The 21,735-nt window shown below is 45.8% G+C and overlaps 1 protein-coding gene across 1 annotated transcript in view; it reads right to left on the minus strand.

Annotated features, from left to right (window-relative positions):
• Positions 1–21,634, minus strand: part of LOC111249022 (apolipoprotein D-like) — a 50,194-nt gene extending 28,560 nt beyond the window's left edge. The window contains exon 1 of the mRNA XM_022802283.2: positions 20,618–21,634. Within this exon, the coding sequence (XP_022658018.1) occupies positions 20,618–20,899 (282 nt within the window). The 5' untranslated portion in view covers positions 20,900–21,634. The remainder of the gene's footprint in view (positions 1–20,617) is intronic.
• Between the last annotated feature and the right edge of the window lie 101 nt (positions 21,635–21,735).

Raw genomic sequence — 21,735 nt, forward strand, 5'->3', positions numbered from 1 at the left:
AGGGAACATCTAGCGCTGTCTACCCCGTTGCCGTTCCTGTGACACCGAAGGATGTCGTTTCACTACACCGCGACAGCATGGACGGGGCACGGGGCGCGTCTCCACGAAGATAAGTTCGTTTGAGGCATTTCTCGTAGCGGTTCTACAAGTGACAGCCACTCGACTGATGAAGTAGGTAGGGACGCCGGCTCTCGGCTGAAGTCGCTACTGATGAACAAGGAAGTGCCACCTAGCTAAACGCTACCGTCGGCATTCGGCTGCCGCGACCGCCTCTGCTGCTACGCTCTTTCTTCAGCTTGTTTTATCGGTCCACAGGTAAAATAATGTTAGAGGAAAACATCACTGTAAGATTTTTCTTTTTACCCGGTAGCGCCGTTGACAAAGGCAGCAACTGAGCTTGTACCTCATATCGTAGATCCGACACAACTCGTCTTGCCAGTTCAGCTCGTATTTGCAACCTACTAGTCTGACCTTCTCTCTCTAAAACTGTTCTATATCATTTGTTCCGTTTGTCAGATCAGATGAATATATAAATAGTAACCGCTACTGCTGCGCACGGTACCGATACGACGTTTTGTTCAAAACAGGCAACGGTGCCTGGAGCCTGATTGTCACTATTTTAGTGGTTTTAATTCTTCACCGTGTGCTATCTTCTGTGGGATTCTTAGGAACACATATTCAGCACGGCTGTAGCTGCGAGAGATATTCGCGCTGTTTTGCCGTCGTATTTCTGTTCCTTGGACGACAAAGAGGGAAATAAAGATTAGAAGAACGATGAATAGCAGACGAGGCTTAGAGGAGGGACAGGCCTGTCTCTTCATTCATTACTGGCATTGCAAAAGAGAGGTCATCAGCAGCTAAAGAAGATTGCAGTAAAATGGAAGTAACGAAGTCAAATAGATTTACATAAGATACAGAATTTCGTAAGTTAAAAATCAACCAGCCGCTAAAACCACTACCGTCACCGGTGCGAAAACAAGGCCGTACGTCAAAGACAGATCTGTTATCGGTTGAAGTCGAAGCTGTCGCTGACGCTTTCAGCTGTTTCGTGCACGTTGGTCGTTTGATATGCCCATGCGTTTCCTATGCATAGAAGTTAACCGCAAAAGAGCGAGTGAGAGATAAAGGACCGGTTTTGCCGATAACACCTTGATCAGTGGCTGAATGTTAGCCTTGCATATTTTTTCTTGACACTGGCATTGAATATGTTTTTTTAAAAACTGTCACATACTAAAAGTTATTTTGTGCATTTTCGACCAGACGTTTCGTTGGTACGACAGCTCGTATCGTCCCTTTATTTTGACTCTAGACAGAATAACGCACAGAGTTGAAGGAACTTATTTTATATGCATTACGATATGCATGGTCTACCAGTGTGATACTGACTGGCAAATATCAAACATGAGGTAGGCTTTCCATCTTAACTGTAGGTCAAAATTTGTTCGATACTGTTTTTTCCTTATGACGGCAAGCTATAGCATGAAAACGGTTTTTCGTATTCGGTCAGCGCCGATCTGACGACTGGCACCGAATATCAAGCAGTGTGCGAACTTCGTTGTAAACGCAAAGCCGATGCCTCGTGAGCTCACTCTGGATTTCTCTGCGTAGGGTTTCTAGTTAAAAAGCCACGATCTTTGCACTCATTGCGGGTATCTTCCAGTCAAACTTTGATTTATGGTAAGTTGAGGCAAGAATAAATACCTGTATAACTAAAAAAAGAAAGCAAAAGAAACGAGACGCGTCGATCACGACCTAGTTTGGTTTATATAGCATTTCTTTATTGGTTCCGACATGATGGGCCATTTCTGGGCTTCTCTCCCTGATTGATTTTCTCCGTGAGCCTGCACTTTTCGATTCGATTCGAGTCATCAGCGAACTAGCGGTCAAAACGAGTTACTCGCCTCGTTCGGCCTTAACCCATTTTGCTCAATTGCAAATAACGGCTAAGACAATAGCAACAACACGCTTGTTCATGCGGTATTTTGAACCCACGTTGAACCCGCAATGATGAGATCTGGGATCTAGGCGCTGCGAACGTATATGAAAATGCTAATGTTGGTACCAATTGCCCGAGACAATACATAACCCGTATTTTTATCTACAGCTCCTGCTTAGACTTTGGCGGGTACTCTGTATCGAACGCTGACTCGTGCGGGCACCACATTGTATAAGCTTAAATACTACAGTGACAAGACCCGATTTGTCAGTCCATCACCGCCTCCACACGCGGCTGCTCAGCATTCTACGTAGAACGATAAATGCCGTTACAGAGAAAGGAGACCTCCGATACTGGTCCACCATATAGAACCACAGTTGGGGGTACTGACCAGTCACCAGAAACGCCTGTCTGCACGGCTGCCGTCGATGTAACAGGTACAAATATGCTCGAACGGCAGTGGACTTTTGCTCAGAAAAGACGAGAAACGCCAGGCCTCTGATCCGCGAGTTGTTGTTGTTGTTGGCACGAGATATATGTCTCGCGACACGGGTTCGGCACAATTCTGTCCTCGTCCTTGACTTTTTTTTGGCCTTCTGCAAAACGCGGTTACACAAGATCATTGCTTGCTTTTTTACTTCGGCTGTTCGGCCCAATCGAACCGTGATAAATCGACTGAAGGTTCGCTCAGCAATGCTGTTTGTTAGTATGACATTCGAGGATTGACGTCCAGAGCAGACAGAAAGGTGGCATTCTAAATTGCGGATCCAATTATCAGTAGGGCAAAATGATTGTTAAAATTAAACGATGATAATAGCACAACTGAAAACATTTACTTTGTCTGCTATAACGAACATTGCTTGGTCTGTGTAATAGAAAAGTATCGGTTTTAAGATAGTCACCTATAGGGGATCTTTTCTTTAGTTTCGCATTCTCGAGAGGTTCACACGAGAGCTGACAACTTTTCAAAGCAGCATCCGAGAGGTACGGTATTACTTTTCCGACCTTTTATGTTAAGTAGGTGCTCCCAGAAGTTTAATCTTTTCAAGCAACCCATTAGCATATCTAATTAAACTTGATCATTTCGGTATAAAGTCCAGTGGCCTGTATCATTGTTAGGGGGCAAACTAGCAGAGAGATGATGCTAAAGATGTACCAACCCAATACGATCCCAGATAGAATTTTTGCTAGCAATGTTTTTTGACAAATTGCCTCATTTAACCTCTCTCCAGTAGAGGCCAGTACCGCCCGTTATCGCCACGATTTTCGCCAACCAAAACGTAACTATTCAACATAAATAACCAACTTTTATTTGTTTGCATGAAGCGCGATTGATCAATGCTTCAAGCCATTAAGATTGCTCTATCGATCTCTATTATGACCGAAGAAATAAATACCCGTAATGGCGAAGTAACAGCGTCTTTAAAGTATTGATAGGAGTGATAGGTAATGGTTAGGTGCTAGTGTCTGGCTTCCCTGATCAGCTCATAGGAACTTTGAAATGAAGTATCATTAACTTAGTCATAACTGTACCCGGTTTGGACGATTATCGCCTAGGCGATAGGCGGAGCAGTTTGGCCTGATAGTGATATCACTTAATCAGTGAGCAGGAAATGGTGCGTTTTTGACTTTACCGTATATTTAGCTGGTTCGTCTTACCAGTGCCTAAACGTAAAGTGCAAATTTAGATATTAATCTTTTCCAGAACCTGCCTGTAGCAAATCCTACTAATGTAAGAACCTTTATGGCCTTAATCTATCTGAAACATGCTACTGGATTGAAACTGAATCCCCATAAGTAGGTATATTTTGTTTCCAAAACGCTCCGTATAATTTCGTTAATTTCTATACGATGGCTGTAAAGTTGGTCGACGATGCACTTAACTTCTTCGAAGTCATCGCATCATTAAATCACGGAGTATTTCAAACCTCTCGTCCGTAAACTGGTCTCAGTAGCTACTGTGAAGGTAGCCTGACCCATTTATCTCTTCCCTACCTTATAGTTCAATGAGCGAATAGTTTCCGATAATGTAAACTTTACGTTTTCAAATTTTCGCAGCTTTCAAATCATCGTCTGCTTGTGTTACTAGCACCCCCATGACCTGTCGTTGACGGAAAAACAAATCATGGACATTAATTACTCTTTGCAGAACCGTCAGAGCGCGCTAACTAAATCGAGCTAATGTACATGTCATATAGGACTGTTTCTGAACACTACATGTTTGTTGCTTTTAATTAGATACGTATGTACGCTATTAAGTAGATAGGTAATATGTGCATCTGGTACATGTGTGGTACACTGTATCCATCCCAGCGGCGTTGACAGCGACGTTTATTGTATAAAAACGAGTGTACGGACAAACACGCGCTACGTAGATCAAGCGAAAAACTAGACGAAAGACAAAAGTGTAAAGGGACGAAGACAGATGGCAAATTAACACAAAATCATTTCGTTTGATTGTTTGTTGCTGTTGTCGTCGTCATGGTACGCCAGAAAAAGTTGTTCTGCCTGGCATATCACTGTCATCATTACAAGCACCACTTTATGTTACATTAGCAGAGCTGAGGAAACGAATATCATAGACGCCTTCCCGTCCGTCTGCCTGCCGTCGGTCTTCCTGGGTATCATAGCGACCGCTGCAGCCGCCGTACTGTTGATCCTCGACTATGCCGATAGTATCGTCATTGAGGCTCACTTGATTATTAGTACTATGGTGCTCGCGCAATTGTTGTCGAAACATTTTACAGATTACGGTCCCTGCCGTTTTGTCCTGTCTTATTTTTGATCGCTGATCTGCATGTGTGCATTTGTGTGTTCCTGTTTTTACGCATGTTTAATGTATATGCCTGCGTCGCGATGTCCTTATCGCGTAAAGCCGGTCCGCAGAAGAGGTCCCGGATTGTCCGCAAGCAAGGTCCCAGTTGGTCAGTCAGGTCGATACGAAGATGCTGCGCCGGCCAGACAAAGTGGAGTGGCGGCTAGTGGGGGCCTTATCGGCCTAGTACCTGTCGTGTCTATGAAGGAAACTACACGGAAGGAGCTTGCAAAGACAAAGTATGTAATTCGAGTGTCTTCTCTGTCATCCAACAACGGCAACGGAGCCGTACTAGCGGCGGCAAATACGAATACTGTTGCTCGTAAATCCACCGGCGACGACAGAAACAGGAATGATCAGCGAAAGCAGATTCAATGAATACGAATCTCTTTGGGCTTTGAAGGTTCATGACCATGTGAATGAATGCGCCCAATCTATGATATTTGTGTTATAGATTGGATAAAAAAGTGCAGATTAAAGTGTACATCGGCTAGGAAGTATTACGGTGGTATGCAGTAGCCAGACCCGATTTCCAATCTTTAAATCTGTCACCGCGGATATCACAGCTCGTATTAGTCGGCAAATATATTGGTAGCGGAAGCAACGTAACAAAAACCCAGATGCATGTGTTATATCATACACGTTGATATGGTCGCATTTTGACGGAATATTTTTTAGGATGGTGAAACAAGCGGGAAATAGACTCCCAGAGGAGTCTTCGGCACCACAGTAACTCTTTGGGCGGGAAACGAGTAATCACTACCGCGCCACCCAGGGACAAAGGCACCGAATAAAGGAGCCACCGGTGCCTCTCGTATTTACTACCGACTATAGCTAGCAGATTGGATGGATTTCCTGAGTGCCAAAAACAAACACTACCAGTTGATGCTGACTAACCGAAATGAGCAAAATCGCCGACGAGTCTATGTAACGAATAGAAAGCAAAGTTGATTTCACACTCTTTTTAATAGGTACGACATTGTGGGCACATTTATAACACTCAGACAGCTAAACGTACTAGGTTTTAGGCCAACGACAGTGAAACGGGCAATCGACGAAGACAAAATACACATGTATATTCAACTGAGAACAGCTCACTAATTAGCAGTAGATAAAAGTACGAATATTCGAGTATGGGTGTGACGTGAATCTAAGAACAACCTTTACATAAAAGAAGATCTACGTAAAGAAATTCGGCAGGTACAAAGTGCTAATCTAGAACTTGGCGGGCAAGCGTTAACGACAACCCATGACCTGCACATTATCCTCTAAAAACAAGAACGGCAAGCTTCGCTTAATTCCGCGTAGAGCTTTTGTCGCTAGAAACATTATAACTGTCCCAGCTTTAGTCAATGGTCAACAAACCAATGTTCCCGCTTGGCCGGTCTCGGGTCAGAACCACCTTCGTTATCCCTCGATCGTATAAGGTACAACCAATAAGTAGTTAGTCCCACTTAGTTGCTAGTTCGTCCGGATAAAGCCGCCTCGACACTGCAAAAACCCCACACGAATCCCAAGCAGCCGTTCCGCCGCTCGGACACTTGTGGAAAACAATGAACAGCACCCGTTTGATAAGCAGGTATCGCGCAATAGAAGGAGATCAATGCAATATAGTGCTGTGTATCTCCGTACCATTAGAGACGGAAAAACAGGTTCGGTCTAGTTGTACGAGCTCAGGATAAAAGCCACTATAAAAGAAAGGCATAGAACGACAAGAATCAACGGACATCGCACGATTACCAAGAAATCAGTTGCTACATCCACGACCTTTGGTGCAGTACCATCACGAAGTGATGTGACCGCATCTTACCAGTATGTTTACCATCATCATTACCATGAGATTATATGCCCATTGTCGATTTAATTGAGATGCGTTTGTCGGATCAGCCGTGGGTTCCGACAGTTAGCGACGACACGCGCTAAAACAAAGTATTACATTTAAAGATTGCTGTTATTGTTATGGCGTGGCATTTTCTTCGTTTAAATCACTTTCTCCCTTCCAGTCTTGTACCACCTGCCTGCCCTGTCGCAGTCTCGCTTCCTCCTTCTATTTATACCTTGGCCGCACCTATGCATCACGAAGAACAAACTACCTGTGGATGTAGATCAGTGATCAGACTGATTGACTAGAACAACAGCGGCAGTAGGAGCAGCAGCAAAGGAAACAACGTGCACGGTCTCAGTAGAGCGTTCGGTGGCGTGCCGCTGCATCTGATCGAAGCTGATTAAGCGATCAGAGTAATAGATGACGAACGCGAGTTGCTAGCTTGCTTATTTGCTGACTTGGTTATAGCTGTTGTTTATTCGACTAGTTTTGGCAGAAATAGTATAGTCGAAATGCCGACAACAGGTTCTAGCCACTTAATCGGGATGTTGCTATCGTGGCTGTTGGTTCTAGCATTAGAGAGTTGGAGGGTTGTTGTCAAGCGAGTTACTTAAGCTTGGACGGGATTTTGAGAGAAGTGATTCTGTTTGTGCTTTATGCGTCTATAGTTGTGCGTCGCATTCTACTTGAGGGAACCGTCGACCTCTGGATGAGAGAAAGGCTATGGGGACTAGCTATCCTGCGACTCCATGCGACCAGCGAAGACGTCAAGCTACTGTTCTAAATATATCACTAAATGGGCTATTACTTCGTTGTGGGCCTTTAATAGGCATTAGCTTTATCGCTGCAAAGTTGCTATTCAGTTGATGTGTGAGTGCGTCGTGCGCCCGCACCAAGAATCTCTCCACATTGGCGGAGCCACTGCTCTTGCGGGAACGTCGAGGAACACGATTCCCTGCTCATCCATATCATCCTGGCAGGCAGTGGGATTTGAGCTGGCGACTACGATTACAGGTAGTGCCCTTTGTGCGGTCTACCTTCATAAAGGCCAACGATATGAAGCAGCTAGCGCCTATATAACGTCCGACAAAGCCATTATAGTATCCTGCCTCCCGTGATGGCCCCTTTCGCTATTTTGTCAGTACCGCGATCGAGTCGGCAGTGATGCCCAATAATCCAACCGCTACGCCGCGGTCTATCTCCTCAAAAAACGCATAGATAGCTACAGTCTCTCTGCAGGGATATAGGCGGCCAGATCTAGACCTACACATATAATGATGGGAACTTTGGTTGTCTAGCGATTCATCCGAGTTCCGAGAAATTCGGAGGAATCTAGATGAAGGACGAGTATTTCGGTAAATATCCACGACGATGTTGAACGAAGCAAGACAGACAGGAATGACACATTAATACCATTACTCTGATGACATTACCTTGTTGTTGTCGCTCTTGTTGGTGTAGAGGTACAAATACATAAAATGGCGAACAGTTAATAGTGGACAGATTGGGAAGTGTCCAGCGAAGCCGTTCTCAATTGGGATAAATCGATTAGTAAACTGGTATGGATAGGCACGCTCGTCAAGAGAAAAATACAGTCAAATATAAAATATGACACCAACGAGATGAGAGCCAAAAAAAAATAGGACCCAGGTCTCCATGGCTACAAAAGTCTTCGAGCGGCACGAATACGAACGCGAGTTGTTGAAATTGAAATAGCTCTAGTAATGCAGCTAGTTTTATAATAGAATTCGTTGGTCGGCCACGCAATTCCAAAGGCGTAGCAACGAGCCGAAATGATGCTCGCTTTGTCGTTCTCTGTTGATCGATGACAGCTTTAGCGGTCGCCAGATTGACTGGTGACGGAAAGCATTTAGTCAAGACAGAACTCCAAATCGAGGCAAAGAAAGCACCAGCGACAGCAATGGCAACAATGCCGGCTATGTTTGAAGAAGTCCCGCTGCGGCGATGGGTTTTACTATGGGTACTTCACGGTTGAAAGCACGCCCACCAACCAAACGCTCCCTTACAATGCAGTCGGCCGTATGCCCTGATCTTGTTGTCTGTAGCTAGCTGTGTAAAATCTGTGAGCTAGCGTGTCTGCGTCGAGAAACAATCCTATTGCCGGCCATCAGTGACGTCTCATATTAACGACATCAACAACGGGACGAACTGATCGCGACCAAACGCCGTGACCATCATCATCATCATTATGTTACCATCGTCCTTATTGTTATCGGTAGCGTGTCGTAAGTAAGAGGCGGCAACAACAGCAACATTTGCTGACATCGACAACAAACAAGTGTACTATACATATAGAAGTAGACCTCGGCTCGTTGGATCTGTGCCTGATGCGGATAGTGCAGGCTTCCTTCTTTTTTTCTTTGTTCCTCCAAGGGTGTTCACCGATACTCGTACTAATATCTGGTACTTTGCTACGAATAGAAGCACCAGTAGCAGTTGCTACAGCAGTGGTTCCTCTGGACTCAGAAGGGTGTTCACATGAACCCATGCCACGAACTTAAGTCCTGTTTCTAGTTGTTTCTTAGCCTCCGTGACATGTCAGCCGACGACAACTCAGTCAGCTCGGTCCCAGTGATAGGATAGGGAAAGCAGCAGATGGCCATTGAATGGAATGATGAAATCCGCCAATGTGCTCCTCTCTTTCGCTCTGCCTTACTGTGCGAGTCCGTGTACACAGAGATATTGGCACACAACCCATGCAAATCGTGATTATTTGAAGGTTGGAAATAAAAGTAAGCGTGAAGATCTATAGACTTGGCGGGGGACACTACAAGGAGCAGCCCAGAAAGGCGCGCATCACTGTGTTGAGGACATAGATCGGAATAATCATTTCTAACATGTTAGTGAATATCTTGATTTTGGCGTCTCTTGGCCGAACTGTCTCGTTGGTACTGAAATCCACGGCGTACGATAACGGAGTAAAAAGTACCACAATACCGACAAATCGAGGTCAGTTGAGAGCTTCATGTGGTGTCGTCTAAAAAATGTCCCTACGCAGATTAATGCAAAGAATACGTGCCGGAAATGTACGCTGCATGATTAGAGTGTACGGCGCCCCTCACTTGTCAGATCTGTCTAACCATGCTCATTTGACTTTTAAATTGGACACAATGTCGGCAGCCACCATGCCGCGTCCTGGAGTAGTTAGGGGTGGTGGTGGTGGATGCAAGACAAACTAGACTGGTCCGTGTAAAGGCTTGTTGGCTTAAAAAACTCTCCTTCTGCAATCAGTTGTTTAGTGCTGTGTGTCCTTCTTGATCGCTAAGGCTCGCATGTACACCGCTGGATGAACACCGTGCAGACTCTTAACGCTCGCACTTTCAAGCGGTGTGAAGAAGCTTACCGGACATGCTAATATTTCCTCTGCAATTTTATGAATAAAAATATGCGATGAGACCCAGAAATAACAGCAGCAACAACAACAAAAGTCACACTTTGCGCAGAACTGAGGCAGTTTACCTCTTACTTTCTCATGACCTCCTAAGACCTCAGTCAGACGCCCAGCTGTACTTCTGTTCCCTGTTCTGTCTCTGTATATGATGTGTCACAAAACATTTGAGTCAAGCAGTCTTGCTACGTTTATTGTCTATTTCTAAGTGAACAAAGCCATGATGCATAGCAGCCGATACACTTCTGTCAACGATTATATCCCTAGCGACGGCTGTGAGGACCGCGGATTCATGGCGGATACATCCGATAAGAAGACGAACACAAGAAAAGAGTGGCTAGAAACGAATAGATCTGTCCTTAATACTGTAGTTGATTAGGCTATCGGACTGGTTCGAAGCTTCGATTCGTCTGGCACAACTGGATTTGCTCGCCATCACCATTTGCTGTCCTTCATTTCCTAGAACAGTGCTGAAGATAATTTATGAATCGGGACACTTAAGGCTGCAAGGCGCGAATCTACAGCAATAGGCACGTCGAAGACTCTTGTTCCATTTATTGTTATGTCTGAGTGTGTGACAGGATCTATTGATCCCGTATATGCAACGACGACCTCAACACTGACAGCTTGACAATAGCATTTCGTTTGTTTGTGAAGTAATTGATTGGTGAGCATCCCCTGGTAAAGCTTTGTTGAGAAGTGCGTATGTCGTCGTTTTTTAAATACCTTCTTTACAGGTCTTTGCTCGGCGTAAGTTGGTCAACAAACGGTGTTGATGTTTTGCCGCGCCGGACGATTTGAACGCTACGAAGTTCGAACGTTGATCCATCACAGGGTGGTGGATCTGACTCGGGGCGTTAGCTCCTTCGAATGTTCGAGAGCTACTGAATTTCGTTACGTGTTTGCTTTCATGTCAAATATGCGATATATAAACACCTATGCGCTGCCTAGTTTAGCTGAATAACTGTCTCCATTGGACGTGCCCTAATGTCTACTTAAATGTTAACGCCTCCATCGACTGTTTTGGCACTTTCTTTTTGATTATTTGTGCTGTGTATTTCTCCCACGCGTTGTTAGGTATGTAATATCGATGGGTAAACGGTGTCTGAGGACGACGCAGTCAGCTTTCCTAGCGCACGGTAAGCTTGAAAAGTCGAACTAGCGCTGCGATAGCAAAATCTACCATGGTATTGTTTCTCGATCGATGGATCTTTTGTCGAAGCTGCGGTCTAAGCACGGTTCAACGGGATTGCAAGCAGGAGAAATGCTCCAGAGAGCACCAATGTAGAACAATTAAAGGGATATTATAAAGAAGAATAGGATATTCGATCACTCTTCAGCTGCAATCGATTCATTATGTACTCAGTATAGTTCCATACTTGACCCAATTAGGACTATGTTTGGTCAACGATGACAACGCTTAGTGAACTTTACAGCATTACAGGCATCGTAAAAATCTAATCAATCAGTATGCGCGTCACCGTTCTACCGCTCTGACGTCTTTTTCCAGCGGCTAACGGCAGCAGTAGCATGTCTTCTTTCCTTGTCTTTGAAATCTCGTCTCTAGCATATAGACATCGTTCTCGACAGCAGGCAAACAAATACATGTATGTAGGACAGCATAGTCCACAGTAGCTACCCGTCGAAAAGCGCCATTTCGTCGTTAGACGAAGGGGCGGGTCCCCCGCGCGTTGAGTATCCATTCGGTCGATAATAATCATTTTCACTCCTGATTCTAGCGCTCATGATATGCTGCTTCGGCTGCCGCCGTCGCCATTTCTGCTGGCTTCATTGCAACCACTTCCGCTCTGGACGCGTCGTACGCGCCGTGTGCATTTTCTTGCATTTTGGTTCGTCTGTATTTCTGTTTTGTCGTGTTACCTTGCGCGCTCCTACGAGATAAATCGAACTGGGTGTGTTTGTGTGGTTGTTTCGCCTCAGCGTTAAGTGTTAGCGTATTTCTTTTTGTCTGGTTTGTCACTTCATTTTTATCTAGAAGCCTTCGACTCGTGTTGTTTCAATATATCGTACTTCTGGTCTTCTTCTGAAAATGCTAGACAAAACGCAACGGGAGGAAGAGAAACAGGTTCAAGGAAAACGAGCGAACGACTTGAACGCAAAGCTAACGCTAAGGACGAAACGTTGTCCTTACTATTTTTCTTCGCCTTGACGTCGCTGCCGTTTACAAGAGCAAGTGGATTATCTAGCTAAAATGACCCTCGGTCGAGAAAAGTTTTCTAGCCAGCCAAAAGCGACAACTGAACTCCGGCACAGGCGCTGCATGACATCGTCAATACGACGACGACGAACGGCCGAAATCGTCCATGACAGGACCGAACATCATTTGAATGGATGTTGGATCAAGCCATTATCAATCATTGTAGCTCGTCTTGGCCGTCGACTGCATCCTGCCACAGCATGCACTCTCGTAAAAACGATAAAGATAATTATAATAATCAGCACATCATGATCATCTTTGCTATAATCAATTCCGCATCGAAAATAGAGACGACAGTTCGCCGATAAGGAAGGAGTTGAAGCGGAACGGCACAACAACACTCATCCGATTTCTATGACAATATTACTATCTCATTGCCGCCAGAGTCGATGAATGTCAATTAGTTGAATCACCATCGATAATATGATAAATTAGAGAGTAGATCAATGGTGGCTACAGACATGGTAGGGAGAAACGAACCCTGTTCCGTCCTGACAACTCGCAATGTGCCGACAAAATCGTAAAAGGCGACCGTATCGTTGACATCTACTAACATACGACATGCGTATGTACGTTACTTATACTAATACTGTGCATGTTTCACTTGACGTTAGTGTTGTCAACGTCGCAACTGTTACTGGGTCTTCGCGCTTCTCTCAAACGCCTAAGAACAGACAGATGCATAGACAGACGCACACACACACACACACACACACATAAACATGTAAACCATGCCAATTGCAGCCCAGTGGACGCTGGTCCAATCAATGGGTGTTGTCGTTGATCTCTTCTGTCTTCGCAGTGCCTGCAGATGAAGTCGGCACTGTTCACTCATTCCCGCTTTTGCACCCTCTCAAAAAGATGATTTCGTTGTGTAATAAATGATTGGCGTTTCTTTTCTCCTGGTGGTAATGTCACTGGCAGACAGACGAGAGATACGTGGCCGCACATCGCGTGCTAAGACGAAGAACGGTACAATCATTACTGCTGCTATGGTTATTATAGCGATTGTCAACTAGTTTTCAATCCAATGTACGCGCTTCTACTGCGAACGACCGCTGAGGTTCGTTTTTGCCGTTGTTTACTCAGCGCCAGCCGGCGTCATGCAGGCGTAACGTCTGTCCTCGTAGGCTGCTTTAGATGCGGCGCAACCCATTTGCATTTCATATGTTTGCGGTTTGCATCTACGTCGTGCCGCTGTCTTCACTGTCGGGCCACCACTTAGTAGGGTAGAATCGGACCACAGCGTCACCCCGAAATTCCGCTCCGCAACGAACTGTGTGCTGGTAACGTTTCGGCCGAGGTTCCGCATAGAGAACTAGTGATGTTCTCAGTTTGCCTTGGCCAAACAGGCCATCCGAACAGAGTCGGCTGATAGGGGAATCCAATACCACTGGTATATTTAAACAGATAAAAATATATAGGAATTTCAAATCAACTAAAGGTTTCGCACTAAATGGCAGCGTTCGAAGGAGGCACCGGGCGCGCAAGCATCGCTGTTTGTATCATGTAGTTTGAACGGTACGCCAGAGGACTGCGCTGCTGACGGTTTTATATTATTATTCTTTCTAAGCGTGTCTGCGTGGTCGCCTATGAATGAGCTCCGCCGGATTCATGCCACTGCATAAACAATCGGGCGAATTACCTAAGTCGTGCAGAAGTAACGTTACGTGTCATCACAATCATTCTCTCACAATGCGTCACAAATGACTCACAATGCGTCTGGTTAAAGGATCTTCGTCACCCCATCGATATTAGTTGGAATATTATCCTTATCATAGCCTGTTCAGTGTCACTAAAAATAACTAGATCGAGTCCTACACTCCTCTCTTTGTGCGACAGCTTTCGTCCGTCCCTCTGGAAATTTTCGACAAACGCGGATGGTAGACGCATCAACAAATAAATTATTCGAAATTCGTGTCAACACGTGGCTGGCACGCTCTCTGTCTACTGTTTATTTCGCTATTCTGTGAGACGGGTCCTTAACGTTTTACTACTATACCGATGCATAATATTAAACAGCAGAAGCAAACCGCAGACGAAATAAGGCAACAAAATTGAATCACAATGTTCGTACGACGAACCGTCGCGGTGGTTTTTTCTACGGGGGGGGGGGGGGGGTAAAAACCACCAGTTGAAAATTATAGTCATGCCTAGTTCGATTCTGCACTGTCGTTGTTCTGGCTCCAGGACTGCTGCTTCTCGGATTCGCCGAAAGGCCGGACATTCGAGTAATGCAAAAATCCAATAAATACATTAGCCTGCTGTTGGTCCTGCCAGTCGCCCCGTGACCTTCACCGGCAGACAGACGATCGAAAGTGCTCTTTATAGAGTACGCCGAGTCTCACATAAACGACAATCGAGAAACATGAATTGTACAAAGGAGAAACGTGCGCGCAACAGGGCGACGATACTCACTCTGGCGCTTGCGTGCGGTCCTGGTTGACTCAGCTCGGCGCGTTATGACAACACAATACAAGGCGAGTGTCCTGTAACTCGAGCATGTTCCCTCGGCCATATCTTCATCGCGCAGCTATATATTGTACGCGTGAGCCGCTATGCCCAAGTTGTTGCTGCCACCATATATATATATTATAGCGCTGATGACAGCGCATTGACCGCGACCAGTTCGTGTATTCAGTTTAAATGCGATTTTTGCCCGTGCCAAATATCACGATAGCGTACACCGTGCAGATCTTCGACCGGTGACCCTGATGACGACCGGAGTGCCGACGGCCTAAAATAGTTTGCAATAAGAAACCGAAAATTATAAGCCAGATTAGCCCGTTTACGCATGGCCCTCTCTCGCAATTGTCACGGTACTATTATCGCCAGACCTGGGCGTCGTTCACCAACAGTCGTCGCTGGAATCGAATGCACGCGACGTCATCCCAACGGTCACAGTCTTGCAATTATATAATGACATCATTCCAGTGGTCCACCTACAAGGTATTAGCTTCGCTGCTATCATCACAACCGGCATTGCCCAATAGCTCATGCATACGGCTCATACTGAGAAAATATGCCGCACTGATGGGATGTGCTCTGTAATACGGCAACCCTGGTACATAAAGTATCATCATTATAATATTTATAATAATAGTAATAACAGCAACAATAATACACAATATGGCAATGGCTCCCTGCCCGCCCTTTTTCAGACCTATCGGCCCCTATCGCTATCCATCGTGTCATTTTGACGTTCCCGCTTCCGACAAGTTTCCCATCGTTTCGACTTGACTAGTCGCACTTGGATCCCTCTCCCTTTCAATTATCTTTCTTCATTTCTCTGAGACCGCCCGGAGCGGAAAAACAAGTGGGTACCGGCCCTTTCGCAGCATCACGCCAGCGTTCAGCCTAAGTACTCCTCATACATCGGACCACTGCCCCACAAAGCGGGCTGCGCACTGCCTGCCTGTGTGATTATATCAATTCTCTCTTATTCTCCATTCTGCAATGGGCTATTGCGTACGCCTTCCACATCTCGCTTCGACGACTCTGCCACCCATCTTCGATTGCGTTTAGTCTTTTTATCCAGTTCGTACCTCGCTTTGGATAGTGACATCGGGTCTGCTGAAGATTATGGAGTTTACTATGTATATGTGCCTGCGTTATATACATTATAGACTGATAGAAATATATATGCTCATTCTCGTTGATTTCACTCCGTTTGACCGGGCCAATACGATGGCAAACGGCGGCGGCGGCGGCGGCGGCGCGACAGGAGCTTCGCTTCTGTATTATCTTAACACGTTGTCGTTGACGACGCTTTTCGATGTTTCGTCCGTTCCCTATCGTCTTCTTCACCTTCGACTTCTTTAACGAATGGCAGCAGAACGGCACCTGAACCGAGCTACGCCGAAGTCCGTTCAATTTAGCGTTTATTGGTTGTTTCGTTGGTTCGTCCGTAGATTTTTTATTTTATTATTTTTGCTCCTTTGCTGCTATACCCCGCGGCTCGACGAACGGAACGCCGCCGCCGCCGCCGCCGCCGCCGTTGCCGCTACAACCGCTACGAAAAACTCCTGATCTTTTCGGTTTCTTGCAATAAACCTCGTAATCTTCTGGTTCTATTGCCGCTGCTAACTCTGCTATATCTGCAAAAGCTGCCGTGACTGCTACTATAGCTACGATTGCCAGCTCTGAATCCAACGGCATCAGGATCAGCGGCATATTGACGCTGCTACGACTGGTTTCTTCTCGTCGATCGAGAGCCCCAGCTAACAGGTTTTGTTTTGATTACGGTTCGACATGAGTGCGATGTGCATGTGTATAGTTGTGTCCATTATATGTGCTAGCCACGTAGCAGGGGCCGCTAAGGCTTCGGTAACAACAACTGGCTCTTCATCAATTTATTTTTGATTCCTCAATCAATCGTCTTCGTGGACGTTACTGCCACTTCTGCTGGCTGCAGCGACACCCTCTCTCTGATCCGCGGATACGCTTTGCCATTTCTGGCGACGGCTGCCGTGGATCGGATAAGTTGCCATAGTGATGAGTCAAGTGGGGTTTTGCTGCTCTGACATTTGGCCGGATGGCTGTACACAGACGTCTAGTCAGCGCATAGCCATCTGGCTTATCGTAAGGCATAACTAACAACAACAAGCACGCAACCAGAACCCGCACAGAGATCGAGTGCTGTTATTTTAAAAGTCGTACAATAGAAATATACCACGATGACTGTGAATGTGACTACCACTTCGATATTGCTTGAGACGTTCGTGGCGGATCAGTTGATACCGTGCTCTGCGCGTATACGCTCCGAGAACATACACCAATTCACGCGGCGTTGACGGGCCGTCAATAGTCATCGCCCATATTTGGCCTGCACTCTAAGTCGTAATGACTCACCTAAATACGCTTATAACCCTAGCTAGACAGGGAGAACGGCAAGAGTTAGGCCGCGCTAACTCGTAATGCCGATAAGCGGTCGCAACGCATAATCTAACCTCCAACCTATACGGTCAATTTCGAGAGATCTTCGGAAACGTCCATGAAAGCGTCCAAACTATAGATACAAATAAAGCTATTAAAACGCTATAGAGGGAACTGAAAGACATGTTTTGGCAGTATCCATGCTGTTTCCATTGGACAGTTATCGTAGCTTCCTCGAAAGCAAACCGACCAAGCGGCAGCTAGATAACTCGTTACTGTCGTCTCATAATGGCTGGCAAGTTTGGTCGAACGCGACGTGTGCGTCGACGGAAACGCAAGTTCAACTTTCCTTCTGTCAAGGTTAAGCCGACTTTTGTGCGATCATCCAAAGACGCTCATCATATCCACTTGCCAGCATGTACACAGACAGGTACACATAGCATAGACAGATGCACCCAGCCAAACAAGACTACACCGTTGCATCATAAAGCGTGCGAAAGATGACATCGCGTTACCCGGCAACCGCGGCCATCAAGGCGTTGTTCGCAGTTTGCGTCTGCAGGAGAAGTAATAGCACTAGTTTTCCGTTGTAGGAAACTTCTTCCCCAGCAGCGATAACGGCAGTGGCTGTGGCATCATAAAAACAAACTTGTACAACACCACGCAGCGCGTATCCGCTCAGAAAAACTGAACGAATAAAGAATAGAAATAGCGCCGGATTGGGCGAAGCGGCTATTGGTAGGAAAGGGCGCGCACTGGAACCTTTCTCGCTGCTCAGGACTGAGGACACAGGCAGTTAAGGTGCACTAAAAAAAAAAATAAGATAACTAACTCGCTGCTCATCGCTACCTAGAATGGTAACTGGCTAACGATCACACTAAAGATTCGTTCTCTCCTTAAGAGGCAGATCATCGAGAATTATCGCAAGAGCGTACCCCAGAGTAGTAGCTCGACTTTGAAGATGCAGCTGAGCGCTTGATGTTTTCAGCGTCGCTTCTGATGAATAGAGACTCGACCTCGTTCTGAGTCATGGGGGAGATATATTTGTACATTTAGAACTTTCTGGTCGAGCCGTTTGGCAGGCCAGCGGCTACGCGTTGAATAACAATGTCAGCGATGGTCATCGCGACGACGTTGCTTTGGCTGATGCTAATACGGTAGAAAAAGGCATACAAGGAACTAGCAAGTTATGTCAAAGGTCTAGTCGAACTTGAAACAACTCCGAATAGGCGCCAAACTAACCTATGCGCGTGCGCGTGCGCGTGCGCGTGCCTGCGTGTGTGTTTGTGTCTCTGTGTGCATGAGTGTGCCGCTGTCATTCGAATGAATAGAGCATTATATTCGTTAACAAAAAAAAAAAAAACTTTTTTTTAGTTTAGAAATTTTAACCATCATAACAGAGTCATCTGATTGGTCAGCGATAAAGTCGCTACGCTTAAGAAAGCGGGAACGTACGGAGTATTGGCAGTTGTAATAGGAGTGTTTGGGACGGTCTTGCACGGCGAAACCGATCCAGCCCGCTAATGCCGGTTGATTACTCGATACACAGCCAACGCACAAGTCAGCGTAGCCAAAACTCAATCATGCACCAAATAGACGGAACACAGAACAGAAGGCTTACGGGACCGAAACGGGGGTCTGCCCACTACAACGAACTTGTTTTAGACAGACAGTCGACAGACGCTAAAAGGGATTACGGGACTGGCGAACTATTACTATTATGGAGATGGCGATGATGGTTATGACGACGACGATGATGAGGCATAACGACCCCCATCTACTTTTCGATTTTTTCTTTTCGTCGGCTCAGAACAGCTGAAGATGAGATATGATTACTGGCTGCTGCCACTAAAAACACCAATATCACTATCTTACAGCGGCGTTAAAAGACCAAACAGCGATAGACTGGCAGGAGAGTAGAGGATCTTTGGGCAGACTTCGACTGACCACAAAGTCATCTTACGTAATCATGTTTGTGTGTGTTATAATCACGACGGTCGATTCGTCTAAATATCCGTTTATACGTTAGGTTATATAGATTTCATTTGTGTGAATTACGGTTGTACGAAGAAATTTTCGCCATCGCTAACCCTGCGGTTCGTGAACGAATGCATGTTCTCGGTCGAGAGCTTCATTTATATTGCTTCATTGAAATAACTAGTCTTTATCATGAAGTAACAAATAGAAATTAATGACGTTATAGCTTGAGAGAGTAGATTCTAACAAAAATATTAGTACCTTTACCAAATGGTGCATTAAGCTCGTTGGGTCGCACAGAAAAGACAAAAGCAGAAAAAAAAAGAACACGAGGAGAGTTAATGATACTCTAATCAATATTTGGGATTTCTCACAAAGATGAATTTGTTCATCTCTGCCTATGATAGCACGCGCGCAATCTGTACAAAAAAAGCGTTCTTTTTATCTCTAACAGGTTTCGTATTGGCTCGCTATCCTTGTAGACATTTCAACACTCCTATGGATTCGTAAATAGTCACGTTTGACCCCCATTATGAACTCGTGCAGCGGAAAGAGTATCCTAGTTGTTAGGTGCGTCTCTTTCTACATATCGTACGACAAGGTGATATGGTGCGTCACGCGAGTCTAAATGCAGCGTTAGTGATAGAAAATGACTAACGTAAAAAGACAACTCGCTGTATTTTTACCACATCAGCTTAAAAAAAAAAACAAAAGCAATCTAGAAAGCAAGTTCACTATACCTTCCTTTCGTTAGCAACTCCTTTAACTATTGCTTTGTTACATCAAGTGAATCATTTTAGACTAGGCTCATCGTCAAGGCCGGCGGCTCCCTAGCAACCCTCCTGAACCCGCTGCCCGTTGTATTTACCCATTTTTCGAGCTAGGCTAAGAAATTGTTAACGGATGACCGAATCTGACATAATAGTATCCATCGTAGTAGGTAGACGACATTTGTTTGTAGAGACATTGTCATACGTTTATTATAGGAAATAGAGATGGCCTAAGCACAGTGTTACAACATGACATTTGTAAAAGACTAACTCAGTAACTTTTCTCGTTGGTTGCCCTGAAACCTTGACTCGCTGCCACAAACCCCGGAAATGCAGTATTATTGTAAAAACTTCCGCGCCTTTACGAGGACAATCTTAGTTGATTTCAAATCAGCTCACAGACGTGCATGTACATGCATGCTTAGGCACGCCCAGCAAAATATCCCAACTTTACAACACAACAAATGAATTGAGCTTTATTTTATGGTCAGTCAATTCTAGATTAACCTCGTGGGGCATCTATCTAAGAGGGCTCAGACGCGGAAAAGTAGACTTTTGAAAGCTTGCCTAAAAGATGACCTCTGCCAAGCTGATTATCCGTCGCTTCGGGCGTCGTTCGGACACGAACACTGGCCTCACAAGTACACATTCACATTATAGTCATATTAGCTAATATAAGACACAAATCCTGCGTGAAGTGGCGCTGCTGTCATCGCTGTTGTTGTCCTTCTCTTTTTACAATAACATGCTTTGCACTATAATCGTGTATATTCAGCATGTGTATGTACTTACCCGGTCGACGTCAAACGACTTCTTGAACGGCACTTCCGGCGGACATGCCCCCAGGCTGTACTGGTGAGCCTGCGCAAATCCCACAAGGCCCAGCAGGGCAAACAGAGTCAAGGGCCTGCAGCAGTAGGCTGAGGCCCGGCGTGTGGCCGGGCCTCGCACAGATCCCGTCGGCGGCTCGGCCGACGTCGCGTCGCGCACTTTCCTCGCACAAATAACGCCACAACAGCGGTTGCTGACGCCACTGACGGAACAGCGTTCGCTGCCGGCGCGGGCGAACTTCATGACTCGGGCTTCCTTCTCTCTCGTTCTGAGGAGTCAACGAATCAACGTTGGAGAGGAGTGGTTGATACTGCAGCAGCAGCGGCGGTGGCGGCTGTTACTACTGCTGCTGTTGTCGTTTCTCCGCACGGATAATCTTTACTCTATGCCGGACACGCTGGGCTGCGATGGCTTGGCGCAGGCTCGAATAACGAGAAGAAAAGCCGGTCGCCTATGTGTGTTGATCCGCAATAACGGAAATTATTTGCTGGTAATATGCGGAGACGGGGCTGGACCGCACCGTACTACGGAGATAATGGCGTTACGCTACTTGAGGAAAGTGACCTAACGTTGGGACTCCAGAATGCGCCCATCGAACGAAACTCAGATCAGATGACGCGGAGACCGGTTAACAATGCGGAACGACAGGTTCAGCACTGAATACTACCAGACGAAGTACGTCAGCCTCAGTTTTTAAAGTTGTTGGCTTCACAGCCGCTTCTGTCTATGCGAACACAGGTATCTTCCTCACCTATTCTTCTACTAACGATACAATCCAGTTGAACTTTGACACCTCGTTTAGGTAAAGCGACAATTTCGTGGTGAAGATGGCTGAACTTGTGGTCGCAAAGTATCGCACAAACACGAGTCGACTAGATGATCCAGTTCCCCTGCGCTCGTAGAGTAAGCCGTCTTTGCCTCTGGTAGAATGCAGACGTCTCAACACACAAATAGACAGAAAGCGAATGGGAGAGAGGAGCCTCCCGACTACCGTTTTATAGCTATGGTAGAGATGACGCAGCGGTAACTTTCGTCGATAGGATCGTGCGATATTAACGCAGACGACAACAACGCACCAG

The sequence above is a fragment of the Varroa destructor genome, unplaced genomic scaffold (genome assembly GCF_002443255.2).
Source record: "Varroa destructor unplaced genomic scaffold, Vdes_3.0 BEIS01000004.1, whole genome shotgun sequence".
In the NCBI taxonomy this organism is placed as follows: Eukaryota; Metazoa; Arthropoda; class Arachnida; order Mesostigmata; family Varroidae; genus Varroa; species Varroa destructor.